The sequence below is a fragment of the Lampris incognitus genome, chromosome 18, assembly GCF_029633865.1.
Source record: "Lampris incognitus isolate fLamInc1 chromosome 18, fLamInc1.hap2, whole genome shotgun sequence".
Lineage (NCBI taxonomy): Eukaryota > Metazoa > Chordata > Actinopteri > Lampriformes > Lampridae > Lampris > Lampris incognitus.
The window spans coordinates 20,976,500-20,992,883 of NC_079228.1; the positions used below are offsets into that span (position 1 = coordinate 20,976,500).

Consider the following 16,384-nt stretch of genomic DNA (forward strand, 5'->3'; position numbering starts at 1 on the left):
CAGAGCTGTAGCTGCAGCAGAAGACCACTGTTATCAGTGATACCAACGCTAACTGTAATCATATCCACCATGTTTTCTACACGCCAGCGTAGTTGAAGCAGTGGGTGGTGTATGTGTGCACGTGTACATTTATTTAGTGTTTGTGTGTGTACATGCACGCGTGCACGTGTGCTTCATTTCCTTAGCCGTTTTCACTGGATTAGCATGTGACACGAACATTTTGGATTTATTGATGGTTGTCTCCTCCTTTCTCTGTCTTCCTAGGAAAGGCCAATCTGTCAGTCAGCTTCCCCTTGGCAGGCAATCCCTGTGCTTGGCAGCGAAGGAATAGGATGATCCACCAGATACGACTGTCATTGTTGGCAGAGATGAAGAGGAGGAGAGCAACTTTACTTTCTCAAGCACTCAAACGCTACACCTGGATGTTATTGGATGGGCCAATCCCCCGAGATCTTCCAACTGTCCCCAAAGACAAGCTGGGAGGAAGAAGACTCTGATGATGAGATATTTCTCAAGAGCTCAGAACTGTGGGAGGGATAAGGTCTGGTAAAAGAGGAGCAAGGCGAGAGATCGCAAAAATTCAAGAGGATGCTTCCACAGAAGTCAATGACGGGACCACAACAGCTCTTTGTGGGCATTGCTGTTGTAGTCACAAACAGCAGGTGTGAGACCTGATGCCCCTGAGTAAACCACTCAGGACCCCCAAGACTAAAATTTAACAGGATTAAGCCTTCCTTTGTTCCTTCAGCCATCAATTTTCTCAACTCATGAAAAAAGATTATTAGCTGACTCAATTGTACTTACTACTGGTTTCCCCTTTTGCACATAATATGGCTGTTTTGCACATATGCACAGTTACTATAAGAAGTGGGGCTTCTTTATCCTTTCAGTACTGTGAACCTTTGTGGTATAGCAATGTAAGCATGTGGGTGAGGGTGTATGTTTTTAATCCTGACTGTACAACAAATTCTAATTTGGGACAACAGAGTGATTGATTGATTGATTGATTGATTGATTGATTGATTGATTGATTGATTGATTGAATTGGAGAACTGGACCTCAGAACTGAATCACTTTGATTGATGTGAAAATATCGATCTCTTGCCATTTCTGGTACCCCACTCTATGTATTAGCGTTGCTATTTTTCATGAATATGAACTTGTTCAAACCAGTAGATTCAGAGCAAAAAGGTCCTGGGGTTGAACCCCAGGCCATCCCAGGTCCTTTCTGTGTGGAGTTAGCATGTTCTTCCCGTGGGTTTCCTCCCGTCCGGGCACTCCGGTTTCCTCCCACCATCAAAAAGACATACATGTGGGCGTTTGGGTAGTGCAGCGGTCTATTCCGTTGCCTACAAACACGAGGATTGCCGGTTCGAATCCCCGTGTTACTTCCAGCTTGGTTGGGCGTTGCTACATTCACAGAGTACCTGTAAATGGGAAGCTGGATGTGGGTATGTGTCCTGGTTGCTGCACTAATGCCTCCTCTGGTTGGTCACAACATCCATTGCACGTTGTCTGTCTTGGGAGAGAGATCCCTCCTCTGTTGTGCTCCCTGAGGTTTCTTCCTATTTCTTCTTCCCATTAAAGGTTTTTTTTTTAGGGAGTTGTTCCTTATCCGATGAGAGGGTCTAAGGACAGGATGTTGTGTTGCTGTTAAGCCCACTGAGGCAAATTTGTAATATGTGATTTTGGGCTATACAAATAAAATGGATTTGATTTGATTTGGTCTGGGTGCCTATTCCAGGGGGCGGGGGGACTGGGGGGAATAGCGTGATCCTCCCACACGCTACGTCCCTCTGGCAAAACGCCTCACTGTCAGATGAAAAGAAGTGGCTGGCAACTCCCCATGTATCGGAAGAGGCATGTGGTAGTCTGCAGCCCTCCCCCAGATTGGAAGAGGGGGTGGAGCAGCGACTGGGACGACTTGGAAGATTGGGGTAATTGGCCAAGAATGCAATTGGGGAGAAAAAAGGGGGAAAAAAAGACATGCATGTTAGGGTTAATACTCCTTTCTGTGCCCCTGACTAAGGCAACAGGAAGAAATAACTGGAGTTGGTCCCCGGGTGCTGCATGGCGGCTGCACACTGCTCCTAGCTACACAGCTAGGATGGGTTAAATGCAGAGCGAATTTCATTGTGTGTATGTACAAATGACAAATAAAGTGTATTCTATTATTTTCACAGCATTCTGTTTATCTATTCCTATGCATGTTAATTTCCTAGTATTGTTGAACAAAACGATATCCCCGAGGGTAATGCAATAGCGGTCAGATCATCCTGTACATTAACTTGGTTTTGGATGGAGCACAGGTCTCTCTGTCTATACTGATGTCTGTTTTTTCTTTCACAACCATACACAAGCAGACATTCCCACAAACTCATACATATACAGATAGATAGACGGTCCTTACACACACCATCGCTTCTCACCCTTTCCAAAAGTCCATTCCTTCTTTATTATAGCCTTTACTGTACTAGTTTACTGTCTCACAAGTTCCACATCATCATTTCACCCCCCCTCGCCCTCCCTCCCTCGTTACTCCTCTCTTTCTTTTCCTCCCTCTCTTCTCTTCCTGTAGCACAGCTCGCCTTGATACATGGTTTTGGATCACAGACTAAATGTTAGGGTTTGCCGTCCAGAGAAAATAGAGACCAGAGCCAAACACACAGAGGGGAAAAAAAGGAGACTCGAGTTAGTGCAGGGTAAAAACGTTTCACCTACCGTGACATATATCTTAAGGTTATAGATTAGAGACGTAGCTGTTAGCACTTCAGACAGATTCCCACTGCTTTATTCCAAAGCTCAAAAAAGGAACACATTGACACCATCTATTTTTAGACTGTAGACAATTGTGGGTAATTATACTCCTAGATGACTTTGGAGGGAGCCAATACCACCGTATGAGCTTCCCCCTCTGTGCTGTACTGTACATCCTGAATCTGATATTAAGATATGGTTTAGCTAAAAATCTTAAAATAAACTATTGTCGAAGACCTCTGCATGTGCTTTACTTACACAACAGATATGATACAAAGACTAAGTCATGGCAAACTTGATTAATACTATAGCTGAAACCAGGACACACATACACATGTAGTAGTACAATGGTAGCAGCCCAACTTGGCCCAGTGGTCCTACCATTAAATGTGAAAGGATTTTTTATCTTTGATTCGAAATTGACACAGATTTCACAAAGGAACCTATGTAAAAAGTGCAGTACACTAAATTAGATGGGTGTTGCATGAGGGGACCCCCCCCCCCCCAAGTGAGTGCACGCCGGTGTTATAGAATTTTCCAGCTCCCCTGCAGAATCTGACTACCCTTGGCGTGAAGAGGTTACGGTTAGGGTTAGGGTTAAGAGGTTAGGGTTGGGGGGGTTAGGGGTTAGCCTAACCTAAGCTAGCTTCATGCCAAGAGGAGTCAGATTCTGCAGGGGAGTCGGAAGATTCTACAAGACAGCACAGGTTTGTTTGGACGCTTGTGGTTCACCGGGGATGTTTATCCATATTACCTGGCACAGACACGCCAGTCCCACAGAGGATTGAGGTTAGTGCAAGCTTTTGAGCATTAGTGATGCTAAAGTGCAGGCTGAAGAACTACAGATTCACATAGAAGAGATGAATTTGTAATATTGCTGAAATAAACATGAAAAATGACAGAAATCACAGCAGAGTACTACCACAACTTAAACAATCCCAGTTCTTTGCGTGTTCGCATAAAACAACCACTGAAAAAGGCCATTAGTCCCATACCTCAGAGAATAATAGACCCGCTCCAAGTCTTTATAGTGAACTAAAAAAGTCCCTGAGAGCAGCGGGACCTCCATAGAACAAGATTCTTTGTTAACTTACTAATTAGCAAATTGCCCTGCTTTATGCTAGCACTCCTTCAGTTAGGTTCACTTTAATTGAGCTTAATATGCTCGGCTTGAGCTGTTTTACGCTTCCTGTTCAACCCTGCGAGTTCAACACACCACTCGCATGTTACAGCTCTGCTAGGCTCTGGAAAAAGGAAATGCAGTTTAGTCCATGAGAAAATAAATAGCATACCTCCCAAATGCTTGGGGTGGATGGGTATATTGTTTAGAAAAATGTGTTTCTGACCACATACAGTAAATGCAACACTTCACGTTACTGCTACTATATTGGTAGATGATATGGTCAACATTGATTGTGTGCGTTTGTGCGTGTGCAACATATATTAGCATTCAGATAAGCAACATCCTGATGTCTGACTGTGTTTACATATGTGTATGTCTTTAGAGGTTTGCAAAGCCGTGGCGGTTGGTCATGGTGGGTGATCGGGGTCACCAGGGCCTCCGTTGAGGACAGACACCCACTGGTGATGCCCTGTAAACCCCGAAAGGTCGGCACTCTCAACTCCCCCCGTGGGACCTGTAGATATTTGCGAGGTTGGATTGGTGTGTATGTGTATTTGAGAGAGACCATGGAGATGTATATGCATGCATCCATTTTCATTTACACATGTAAATATAAGTGTTTGTACAGACATACATGTTTCTGTAAAATCCCCTCCCCCCAAAACAAAAACATAAAGAAAATGCTAAAAAAAAAGAAGAAAAAAAGCTTCCCCCCAGCACCTGGAACACATTACATCTTTATGGAGCCATGTGGCGGGCACATGAGTCTTAAAGTGGCAGGAGTCGTCTTTCCCACATTACAGTCATTAGCAAAGGCTGCAACCCCACGAGCAGGGCAGTTTGGACCGCTCCGAGGACATTACCTGGTGGGCGGACCCCCCCCCCCTTCTTTCTTGTCTTAATAGGGCTATAATACCTTAATCTACTGTACTTTGCCATTGTTAATTACTGGTCAAGTTATTCTCTGAAAATTTTTACTAAGGAGAACAGCAAAATTATTTTTAAGTGAAACGATGCATAATAAAATATTGTGGCGAGCTGGTGTTGGAAGAATGAGTCCAGAGAGAGAGATCTCTTTTTAATGGCGGCTCCCGTGTGCCATACGCCGCATGACCTCAGGAGTACTCTTTTATTTTGCCCCTCTCCAATGGTTGCTGAACAATGGCCAACAAGGTCACTACTGAGAACATTAGTCTTAGTCAAAGTCCTAGTCAGTCAGTAACAGTCCTCTACCCCATTTGAGTCAAACCCCCAAACAAACAACACAATAACCAACACATGAACACAACATTTAAACACCAAAATCATAACAATTTCAATAACACCAACAGTCCCATGAGCCCCTGCACTCCCCCAGCACGAAGCCACCGACAGTTGGAGGGACCGCTTCCCCCCCGTCGCTACATAGCCCCCACCTGAGGTGTCAGTCATCTCTGACGACCCCATCACCCAATACATAGGCCCTCTTCCGCCACACTCCGAAGCTGGCCCGGGCCAGGCGGATGCAGGAATCACAGCAGTGTATGTGCAGCTCCATGTCTCGTCGACAGCCAGGCCAGTAGAACCACCTCCTGAGATGGTGGAAGGTCTTGGCGTGCCCGTACTGCCCCACCCCCACAGAGCCATGGACCACCTGGAGAACCTGGGGACGCCGCACACAGGGCACCAATAGCTGCAGGAGGCCACTCCCTTGTCCAGGAGCTTGCCACCTCTGGTACGCCAACCCATTGTGGAGCTTGAAGTTGTTCCATTAAGAGTGGTAGGCCTTTACCTCGGGCCCCAGCGTTGACAACTCTGTCCACTTGGGGCGCCGCCCCATCTCCAGCCAGCCCCTCACCAGCGCCAGGGTCATGTCTGCCTCCTGCTGCTGCCTCAGTTGCTGCGTGGTCAACGAGAATCACCTCTCCTCACTGCTGGCGGTCTGGACAGCTGCCACTGTTGGCATCATCTAGCTCCAAGAGCTACGGCTCTAGCTGCATCATCCCATTGTACTTGGGCAGTTTGGCTGGTGTTCTATGCCCAGTAGCTCTCCTGCTCACTAGGGGGCAATTGGTGGGGTATGGCAGCATGAGGTCCTCAGCGCTGGTCCTCCTGGCCTCGAGGGGGCGATCGGTAGTGGCAGGCAGCATACGCTGCTCCCCGGTATTGGCCATCCTGGCCTCTAGCGGGCGGTGGGGCCACGATGCCCTGGAGCCATGGGCAGGAAAACTTTAATCTCTGACAGGCTCCGTCTTTTGTCATGCCAAGTTTTCCAAGCCAACGGGTCTGCTCACCATCCCACTCCAGTCTTTGGCTCTCCCTCTCCATTCTTCAGCTCAATGCCATTTTTTTTAACTTTATTTTCCGATTTTCAAGTTTTTTGGAACAGGTATACAAGATATACATGAAAAAAAAGAAAAACAAAACAAAAAAACAAAAAACGTAGAAATCCCCCGCAAGGCTCAAGAAAAAAAAAAAGGACCATGCAAGGACTTCTATTCCAATTCCATATGATAACCGATAACTATGTTTTTGAAGAAAATATAATGGTGTACACATATATCTGCACAAATATTGTAGTTACAACCAGGTAAAAAAGTACACCCAATAAAAGGGAAAACCTACAACAAAGTCTATGAATGGACTCCAGGTCAAAGCAAAGTTTTTGCGGGTTTTACATATTTTATATCAGAGCTTTTCTAAAGGTATAAAGTACAGCACCTCCCTTAACCACTGCAAAAATGATGGAGCTTTATTCGACTTCCAGTTAAAAAGAATAAGTCTGCAAGCTATGCAATGAAGTAAATGCTAGAGCATTTGCCTGTAAAGTTGTGACCTTACAGTTAGGGGGTGGTATGCCAAAGATGGCTGTGTGAATATCAGGGGTTATGGTCTGTTTACAGATTTGTGAGAATACATTAAATATATGTCCCCAGTAACTGTTGAGAGAGGGGCATGCACAGAACATGTGTCCCACCGAGGATGGACTATGGCTGCACCTCGGACAGCCAGGGTCTGTAGTGGGGAAGATTCTGGCAAGCTTGTCCCCTGAGTAGTGAAGACAGTGAATCACTTTAAATTGAATTAAACCATGTCGTATACACAATGAGGAAGTGTGTATACGAGTTAAGCTGTTCCGCCATGCCTCTTCAGAAAGCTCTACACCCAAATCTCTCTCATGCAGTTTTTGTTTTGTGCCAAGATATGTTTTAATCCCTGTATCAGTGTGTAGATTATAGGGACAAATTTTTTCCCCCAAAGGGATCTAGCTCCAGAAAAACATCAAATTGGCTCCTGGGTGACAGATAAGGAAATGAGGGGCACACTTTCTTGGCAAAACTACAGATTTGAAGGTACCTAAAAAAATTGGATCTGGGTATGTTATGGTCTTTGGTAAGCGTTTCAAATGAGGTGAACATTCCGTCTGTAAATAGATCGCAGAAAAACACCAGTCCATTTCTATGCCACTGTTGAAATGTGTTATCTAACACAGATGAGGAGAATAATGGATTATTTGCTACTGGAAAAAGCCCGCTAGCATGTTTTAATCCAAAATGTCTCCTAAACTGTAGCCATATCCTAAGTGAAGCTTTAACCACCGGGTTTGTTATTTGTATGTTACGATTATGTGGTAGTGGAGAGGTGAATATCAGTATAGGACTGGATAAAGGTTCCATGTGAGTCCAATGTGTACCCTGTTTATTCTTATAAAATGGAGAACTGATCTCAGACAAAAAAGTGATTGCAAAGAGGTGGGCAGAATACTGCAGTGATCTTATTGTGACTTCAATGAAAATCAGGAAGTATACTACCAACTGATAGTTGATGAGAACAAAGGCATAGAAGATGAAGATCACATCTTAAGATGCGAAGTTGAAGAAGCCATCAAACATCTGAAAAACGACAATCTACCAGCGGAACGAATCAAAAATGGTGGCGACAAAGTTATAGACATCTTACTTAGCATCTGCAACAAAATTTACAGCCTGAAGAAATGACCTATGCAGTGGACTACTTCGGTACTAATTCCACTTCCAAAGAAAGGAAACTTGAAATTATGCAGCAACTACAGAACCATTAGTCTAATCAGCCATGCGAGCAAGATAATGCTCAGGATCATTCTCAGGAGAATCACACCACAAGTTGAGCAAATTCTCGCTGAAAAACAAGCTGGTTTCAGGTCTGGAAGAAGCACAACCGAGCAAATCTTCAATTTGAGGGTTCTTTGTGAAAAATTTATAGAACATCAACGAGAAATCCATCACAACTTTATTGATTTTATGAAAGCATTCGACAGAGTGTGGCAACAGGCCCTATGGAAAATCAAGAGAAAACATATCATCAACAAACACCTTGTCCAAGTTATCGAAGCTCTTTATAAAGATTCGAAAAGCACAGTGCTAGTGGACACCACACTCAGCGACTGGTTCACTACAACAGTAGGAGTGAGACAATGTTGTTTACTGTCACCGTGCCTTTTCAATGTATTCCTTGAAGAGACCGTCACCAACGCTATGGAGGGTTTTGAACCAATTCTCAAAATCGACGGAAGAAAAATCACCCACCTTCGCTTTGCAGATGACATAGATCTAATCGCCAGCAATAGGGAAGAACTAGCTGAAATAACCAGAAGACAGGACAAGGCGGCTAAGGACATGGGCATGTTGATCAGTACTCAAAAAAGCAAAATCATGACAACAAAAGATCACCCAAGGAGTGAGACTGGAGAGATTGACGAGCAGAATGCGGAAATCATTGTTGGCAGTGAAAAACTTGAGGAAGTCACGTCTTTCCAATAACTCGGATCTGTGATTAATGAAGATGGAAGATCGGAAAAAGAAATTAGGAGCAGAATCACCCTCGCAACAAGCGCAATGACCAAGCTCAACATGATCTGGAAAGATAAAAAACTTGGAATGAAGTCAAAAAATGCAACTGCTCCACACCATCATAATAGCAACTCTTCTATACGGTGCAGAATCCTGGACCCTAACAAAAGCCATGGAGAAAAAAAAATACAAGCCTTTGGACTTAGAACATACAGAAGAATGCTGCAAATCCCATACACAGCACACGTCACCAACATTGAAGTGCTGAACAGAGTTAAGGAAGCTTTTGGTCACCATGATAGTTTACTGACAATGGTAAAAAAAAAGGAAATTAAACTGGTTTGGGCATGTTTGCCGAACAGAAAGGACACTTGCAAAGGACATCCTGCAAGGCCTGGTAGAAGGGACTAGGAAGAGAGGGAGACCAAGAAAAACCTGGGTAAACGTCATCTGAGAATGGCTACAGATGAGCATAGTGGAGGCAGGGAGAGCTGCGATGGATAGGGAATGGTGGAAGAGACTTGTTGAGGCATCAGCTGTGCTCCTACGACTTCCATAAGTTACGGAACTGATGATGATGATGATGATTATTCTTATGTGTAAATGCCCTATGTGAAAGATTTACAATGTTCACAGCCCAGCAGTAACAAATACAGTTAGGCAAGGCTAATCCCCCTGTCTCCTTAGGGACCTCCGAGTATATTTTCTTCATCCTGGGGTTTGAATTGTTCCAGGTGAATGATGAAATTAACCTATCTAGTTGTTGAAACGTTGTCTTGGGTATGAGTATGGGAATCATTTGAAAAAGATAGAGAAATCTGGGTAAGACTGTCATTTTAACTACATTAATGTGGCCTGCTAATGAAATTGGTAGCATTGACCACTTTTTAAAATCTTGTTTTGTTTGTTCTAATAGTGTTTTAAAATGATGATTATATAGTCTCCCCATTGTATGGGTGACTTTGATTCCTAAATATGTAAATACATTGTGTTCAAGTTTAAATGGAAAGCTAGAGTATTCTCTATCTGTGCGGTTAATCGGAAAAAGCAAGCTCTTTGAATAGTTTATCTTATAACCTGACAGGCGACCAAAGTTATCCAGAGTAAGTAATAGTCTTGGTATGGATTCTATTGGGTTGGATATATATATATAACAACAGGTCATCTGCATAAAGCAATACCTTATGTGATTTTCTGCCTCGGGAGATACCTTTAATGCCATCCTCTGCCCTAAAAGCTATAGTGAATGGCTCGATTGCCAAATTGAACAGGTTAAGGCGAGAGGCTGCCACCCTGTCTGAAGCCCCTATGGAGCGAAAAATAATCAGAAATAATATTATTCATCCACACTGCAGCTGTCAGTGAGCAATATAATATTTTAACCCATGCTAGGAATGATGAACCAATAGTTAAACCTTTCTAGAAGAACGAATAGATATTGCCATTCGATGCATTCGAATGCCTTCTCAGCGTCTAAAGAAATCACTACTTCTGTCTGTTCTGCAAAATGTGGTGCATACAGTACATTAAATAGTAGTCGCGTGTTATAGAATGACTGCCTGCCTGGTATAAAACCAGTTTGATCAGGGTTAACAACCGTTTGGACTACAGTTTCAATACTGGTGGCCAAGACTTTTGTGAGGATTTTGTAGTCACAATTAAACAAGCTTACAGGGTGATAGGAGCCACACGGTAGGGGATCGTTGTCTTCTTTAAGCAACACTGACATGATTGCCTGCGTCATAGTTTGGGGTAATTTCTGTTGGTTAAGAATTTCCTGATACAACAGGTTAAGTATCGGTGCCAGCTTGGTAGCCAATTCTTTATATATTTCAACTGATAAACCATACAGACCCGGTGCTTTGTAGCTCTGCATGGATTTCATTGCTTGTATGACTTCCTCTGTTGATATCTCTCTGTGAAAGTGAAAATATGCAGCTGGGCAGTTCTGAAATATAAAGGGTAATATAAAACTGGTTAAAGGGTAATATAAAACTGTTTAAACTGGTTATTGATGGTGTCAGGGTTGGTAGTCTTTACCCCTGCTGCTGTGTGAATTTCAGGAGTAGTGTTAGCGGCTGTGGACTGTCTAACCTGATGGGCTAAGAGTTTTCCAGCTTTCTCTAAATGTTCATAAAATGTCTGTTTTGATTTAAATAATAATTGTTCTGTTTGTTCAATTGAGAGATTGTCGAATTCTGTTAGTAATATTTTTTTCTTATAAGGCTCAGGTGTTGGGGAATCAGAATATGAACGGTCCACTTCCGCTATACTGTGGGACAGTTCTATTCGACGTTGTTTATGTTTCTTTCTCTCATGTGCTGTGTATGAGATTATTTGGCCTCTAAGGTAGGCTTTAAGAGCCTCTCAAACAATGGTTAGTGGCATGCCTGGAGTGCAGTTGAGTTCCATAAAGATATCTATCTGCTGGGAGAGATTTTTTTTAAAGGAGTCTCTTGACAGTAATAGAGGATCAAATCGCCAGGTGCCATGGGGTTTAGGGCAGTCTAGGAAGCCTATATCTAGATGTACAGGACTATGATCAGAAAAAATAATACTATTATATTGGCTCCCCCTAACCATAGTTAGGACCCTACTATCCAGGAGAAAAAAATCAATCCTGGAGTAAGAATGGTGCACTGGGGCAAAAAAAAAAGGAGTATTGTGTAGTAGTTGGGTTGTTTCTTCTCCAGGCATCGAAAAGAGTGTAGGATTCCGTGAATGAATGGATAACAGTGCCTGCCTTCGAGATTTTACTATTAGGTCTTGGGATTGATCTGTCCAAATACTGGTGTAATACATAATTAAAATCTCCCCCAATATCAACTGGTAATTATTTAGGTCTGGGAGGGCTGCTATGAAACTAGAGAAAAAAAGTGGGTCATCCCAATTTGGTCCATATACATTAGCTAGTGCCACATGTGTACCATACAGGTTACCCGTCACTATCACATACCTTCCCCTGGGGTCAGAAATAGTCAGCAGTGGAACAAATGGGACATCCTTCCTGATCAAGACGGCCCTGCCCTGCGTTCTATTCTCATTCCTCGAACAGAAAATTTGTCCTAGCCAAGCTCTTTTAGTTTTGCGTGTTCACTTGACCAGAAGTGAATTTCCTGTAAGAACATGACATCGACGCTCAAAGATTTTAAATGTACAAAACCCTACTACGCTTTACTGGATTGTGAATTCCCTTTATATTCCAGCTCAAAAAACGAAGATAACCCGTGTTTTGAGCGTCAGACATTTTTTTTCTAAAAATGAAAAGAGAAAAAACAAAAAGTCCCTGTCTACTAAATACAAAACAAAAACAGAGCCTTGAGAACCCAGGCTGATCTACCAATTCCCTAGAGATCGCATCCCCCATTTCTCGTATAACATCGCAAATAACCGCATAAAAACCCTCTAACAAGCCTTAACCAGAGCGAACAAGCCCCTACCCAATCATAATGCGTGAAGTAGTGATGTAATCTGTAGTCACAGGACCCCGCGCACATCCGGTAGGGCGAGTAGATCAAGTATAGACACTGGGACGCAAACCCGTGTCTCCTGCACCATGGGCGACTACGTTAACCAGTCGACTAAAGGGTCCCAACCGTTAGCGAAGGGCCAGCGAGTCTATTTATCCATGCACATTACACTACCCCCCTCCTTCGGGAAGCGCGTCCCCACGCTTCACCATATCAGCTCATTCACGCCTCTGGGCGCATTCTGAAGGCCTCACGGTCTCACCATCACATTTCTGACGCCAATGTTGCGAATTCCAGGGGCAGCCGGGAACCACCAAAACTGGGACGCAAACCCGTATCTCTCGCACCACGGGCGACTACGTTAACCAGTCGACTAAAGGGTCCAACCTGTGAACCAAGTGCCAGCAGGTATATTTATCCATGCACGTTACACTATATATATATATATATATATATATATGTATATATGTATATATATGTATATATATGTATATATATATATATATATATATATTTCAAAGTCCCACTACAGCTCTCTACTCCTAGTCATTATCCTAAAACACGCTCTCGCATTCGTCAACGCTGACTCTGCAGTTAAATTCCATGATGCTTTTAATTCATCATCCTTTAATCCCTCTTTATCCCACCTTAATCCAAATGCACTATTAAATTCATTCAACGACCTATCCATTCAAGGACCTATCCATCCTCGACCAAACTGCACCATTTAAAACTAGTAAACAAAAATTAAATAACCTCCCCTGGCTGAATGATCACACCCTTGACCTTAGAAGACTTTGTAGAAAAACAGAACGACAATGGAAAGCCAACAAGTTCGAATTTGCACCTAACACCCTTAAAAACCAAATGTTAATTTATCAGAAGGCAGTTAAAGATGTTAGATCAGTGTACTTCTTTGAACTAATATTGAGAAATAACCATAATCCTAAAGTTCTCTTCAGAGTAATTGATTCAGTCATTAATGGTCCTTCCACTTCTGTCTTTGAACCTGATGTTGAGTTATCTGAAAAATTTCTCATCATTTTGTAAACAAGATGGAGAATATTAGGTCCCAAATCCAGCCAGGCTCTTTTCGTTCCATTCCCCATGTTAATTCTGCTTCTTTCACCCAATTTCAACCAATTACAATTTCAGTGTTGGAGACTACAGTCAGACTACAGCCAATCTCCAAATTGTCTTTTTTATCTAAGGTTCTGGAGAGAGGAATTTCTTCTCAGTTGATTTCTGTTTTTAATAGTTTACTGATTTTAGAGTACTTCATAGTACCGAGACAGCTCTAGTTAAGGTCGCTAATGATCAACTGCTGAATGCAGACAGAAGTGACTGCTCGATTTTTAGTTCTTTTGGACTTGTGACGAACCACTCCCCCCGGTGGATTGGTTGTTCTGTTCACCTCTATTGTATTTCAGGTTGAGAGATGGTTCGTCAGACCTGAGAGGATACACCTGGGTCCGGGCGTGTCCTTCAGCATAAAGATGCAGCCAGCTTTCAGTCTGTGCGCTCTCTCTGCCACCTGTTTTGCTTTGTGTGTTGGTTTTGCTTTGCACTTGACAACACGCACCACATCAGCCAATACACCCACACAAACATTGCCTTACACCACTGATTTCCTGACACACACAGCCATACTTTATTGTATTAAGTGTGTTCTTTTATTGAATGGTTTTGATGTGTCCCCCTTTTTGGTTGCACCCTGTAGAGCCAGGGGTTGTAACAGACTTAAGTGCTGCCTTTGACACGGTTGATCGCAACATCCTCCTACATCGCTTAGAGACTTGGGTTGGCATCAAGGGCTCGGCTCTTAACTTATTACGCTCTTACCTCACCAACAGAACTTTTTCTGCTGTTCTGGGAAACTCCACCTTCTCAGTGGCTCATTTGAGTTGTGGTGTCCCTCAAAGCTCAGTTCTTGGCCCCCTTCTCTTCTCTATATACATGCTGCCCCTTGGCCAGGTCATTCAAAATAACGATGTGCTCTACCATTTTTATGCTGACGACACCCAGTTATACATGCCACTAAAGCCCACAGATCCTAGCGCCCTATTAAATCTCACAATTTGCCTCAATGACATTAAATCCTGGATGTACAACAATTTTCTTAAATTTAATGATAAGTCTGAGGTCATTCTGTTCGGTCCCGAAAATTCCATCAGTCCGTTTGCAACTAATCTTGGTGGTCTGTCAGGTAGTCTTAAACAGGCTGCTAGGAATCTTGGGGTAATATTTGATGCTAACCTCAGTTTCGACAATCAAATTAAGCATGCTGTTCTGTCATGCTTTTTCCAGCTCAAGCTAATCTCCAAAATTAGGTCATTTTTATCAACTGCCGATTTGCAAAAAGTTGTACGTACGCGTTTATCTTTTCTCGGCTCGACTACTGCAATGCACTTTTTCTCATATCGGCAAGGGCTCACTCCACCGTCTGCAGTTGGCACAAAATGCCTGGTTGGCTCATTACTGGGACAAGGAGGCATGGCCATATCACTCCTGTGCTTGCCTCCCTACACTGGCTCTCTGTTATATTTCGAATTGATTTTAAAAATGTACTACTCACTTTTAAGGCTTTGAGTGGTCTTGCTCCTTTATACATTTGTGATTTATTGACTTGGTATGTCCCTCCTCGACCATTAAGGTCTGCAGATGGAGCCCTGCTAGTTATTCCCAGGTCTCAGTTAGTACAAATGGTGATCGGGCTTTGGCTGTTAGAACCCCCACACTATGGAACTCTCTTCCTGCTGAGCTAAGACGAACTAAGTCTCTAGCTTCTTTTAAATCTCGTCTTAAAACTTTTTTCTTTTTATGAAAGCTTTTACAAATGTTTGATATTTGTTTTTATTTTTACTGTTTTTATTTTTACTCTTATTTGATCTTACTCTTATTCCTGCCTTGTCTGGTTTTATGTTTTTTTTTGGTGAACCACTTTGTAACATTGTTTTAGAAAAGTGCTATATAAATAAAATTATATATATATATATATATACACACACACATACATAATACATACATACATACATATACACACACTCATATACACATACACACACTTACACACATATACATACACACAGGCATACATACAATAATAATAAAACAGAAAAATAGCTTTGTAAATGGGCAGCAAGTATCAAACATTCGAATTAAATGAAAAAGGCACCATTATCTACGAGTCTCAAATTATAGAAGTTACAGTAAATAGATAAAAGATTAAACCGTAACGTTACCCTGTAGTCGTGGTGCCTTAGCTAGCTACTTCCGCTAGTTGTTGGCACTTAACCGCTAATATCAATTAGCCGCCAATACCAGTTATATTCGAGTTTGTCAGCATTTTACTGTACATTGTCCTGAGACTTTAGATTCTTCCTGATATAAGCCATCACCTTAGATGAGTCTTCAAACTGCTTTTCTTGGCTGGACGATGAATTGATACGAAGCACCGCCGGGAACTGGATCCCAAATTTGATGCCCTGGTAGCTCCAGAGGAGGCGCTTAGCTTCAGAGAAAGCTGCTCTCTTTTTCATCACCACCACGGTGTAATCCGGGAAGATGCTCACTCTCTTGCCATGGAGCTTATCAACGGAGCTGAACGGGCAGCTTTGCGGAAAACCTCCTCTCTCTCTGAGAAATAGTGAAACTTCACCATGATGATCCTGGGGGTTCTCCTTCCTTGGGTGAGTGCCACGGACTGCGGTGAGCCCGGTCTAGGGTCGGGGTGAAACTGAGGCGTGTTTAGGTCCTGTAGTAGTTTAGCGATAGTAATAGTAGGCTGCTGGCCTCCGCCATTCTCGAATCCCTCTTTTATCCATACAATGCGTACATCACACCGGTGTTGTCGTCCCTCCAGCTTGTCTACCTTCTGGCGTAGCATAGCGACTTCAGATTTTAGCTGGCCGATGTTCTCCTCCATATTCATCGTCTTGTCTGAGTATGTATTCAGGCTGTCCTCCACATCTTTCTGACGGGTCTCTTGTTTCGCCATGTTGTCCTTTATAGAGTCTATTTTTGCATTCACATCCTGTGTGAATGAATCTATCCGTGCTAAGATCTTGCTCTCACTCCTCGTGATGGCAGCCATCACCCCAGATAAATCTGTAGACTCCTCATCCGGGGCCTTCACAGGGCCCTAGGCTTTAGCGGCCTGGTCACTGCTGGATTTGTTTTTGCGAATTGGTCAATATACGAGTACAGAGTTGTGAGTCCGGTGTACT

The 16,384-nt window shown here is 43.0% G+C and overlaps 1 protein-coding gene across 1 annotated transcript in view; it reads right to left on the reverse strand.

Moving 5' to 3' along the window:
• col1a2 (collagen, type I, alpha 2) overlaps positions 1 to 16,155 on the reverse strand; it is a 61,601-nt gene extending 45,446 nt beyond the window's left edge. The window contains exons 1-5 of the mRNA XM_056297989.1: positions 15,817 to 16,155; positions 15,510 to 15,733; positions 5,920 to 6,067; positions 5,652 to 5,759; positions 5,337 to 5,522 (exon numbers count right to left, since the gene is read on the reverse strand). Of these exons, the coding sequence (XP_056153964.1) occupies positions 5,337 to 5,522; positions 5,652 to 5,759; positions 5,920 to 6,067; positions 15,510 to 15,733; positions 15,817 to 16,155 (1,005 nt within the window). The remainder of the gene's footprint in view (positions 1 to 5,336; positions 5,523 to 5,651; positions 5,760 to 5,919; positions 6,068 to 15,509; positions 15,734 to 15,816) is intronic.
• Between the last annotated feature and the right edge of the window lie 229 nt (positions 16,156 to 16,384).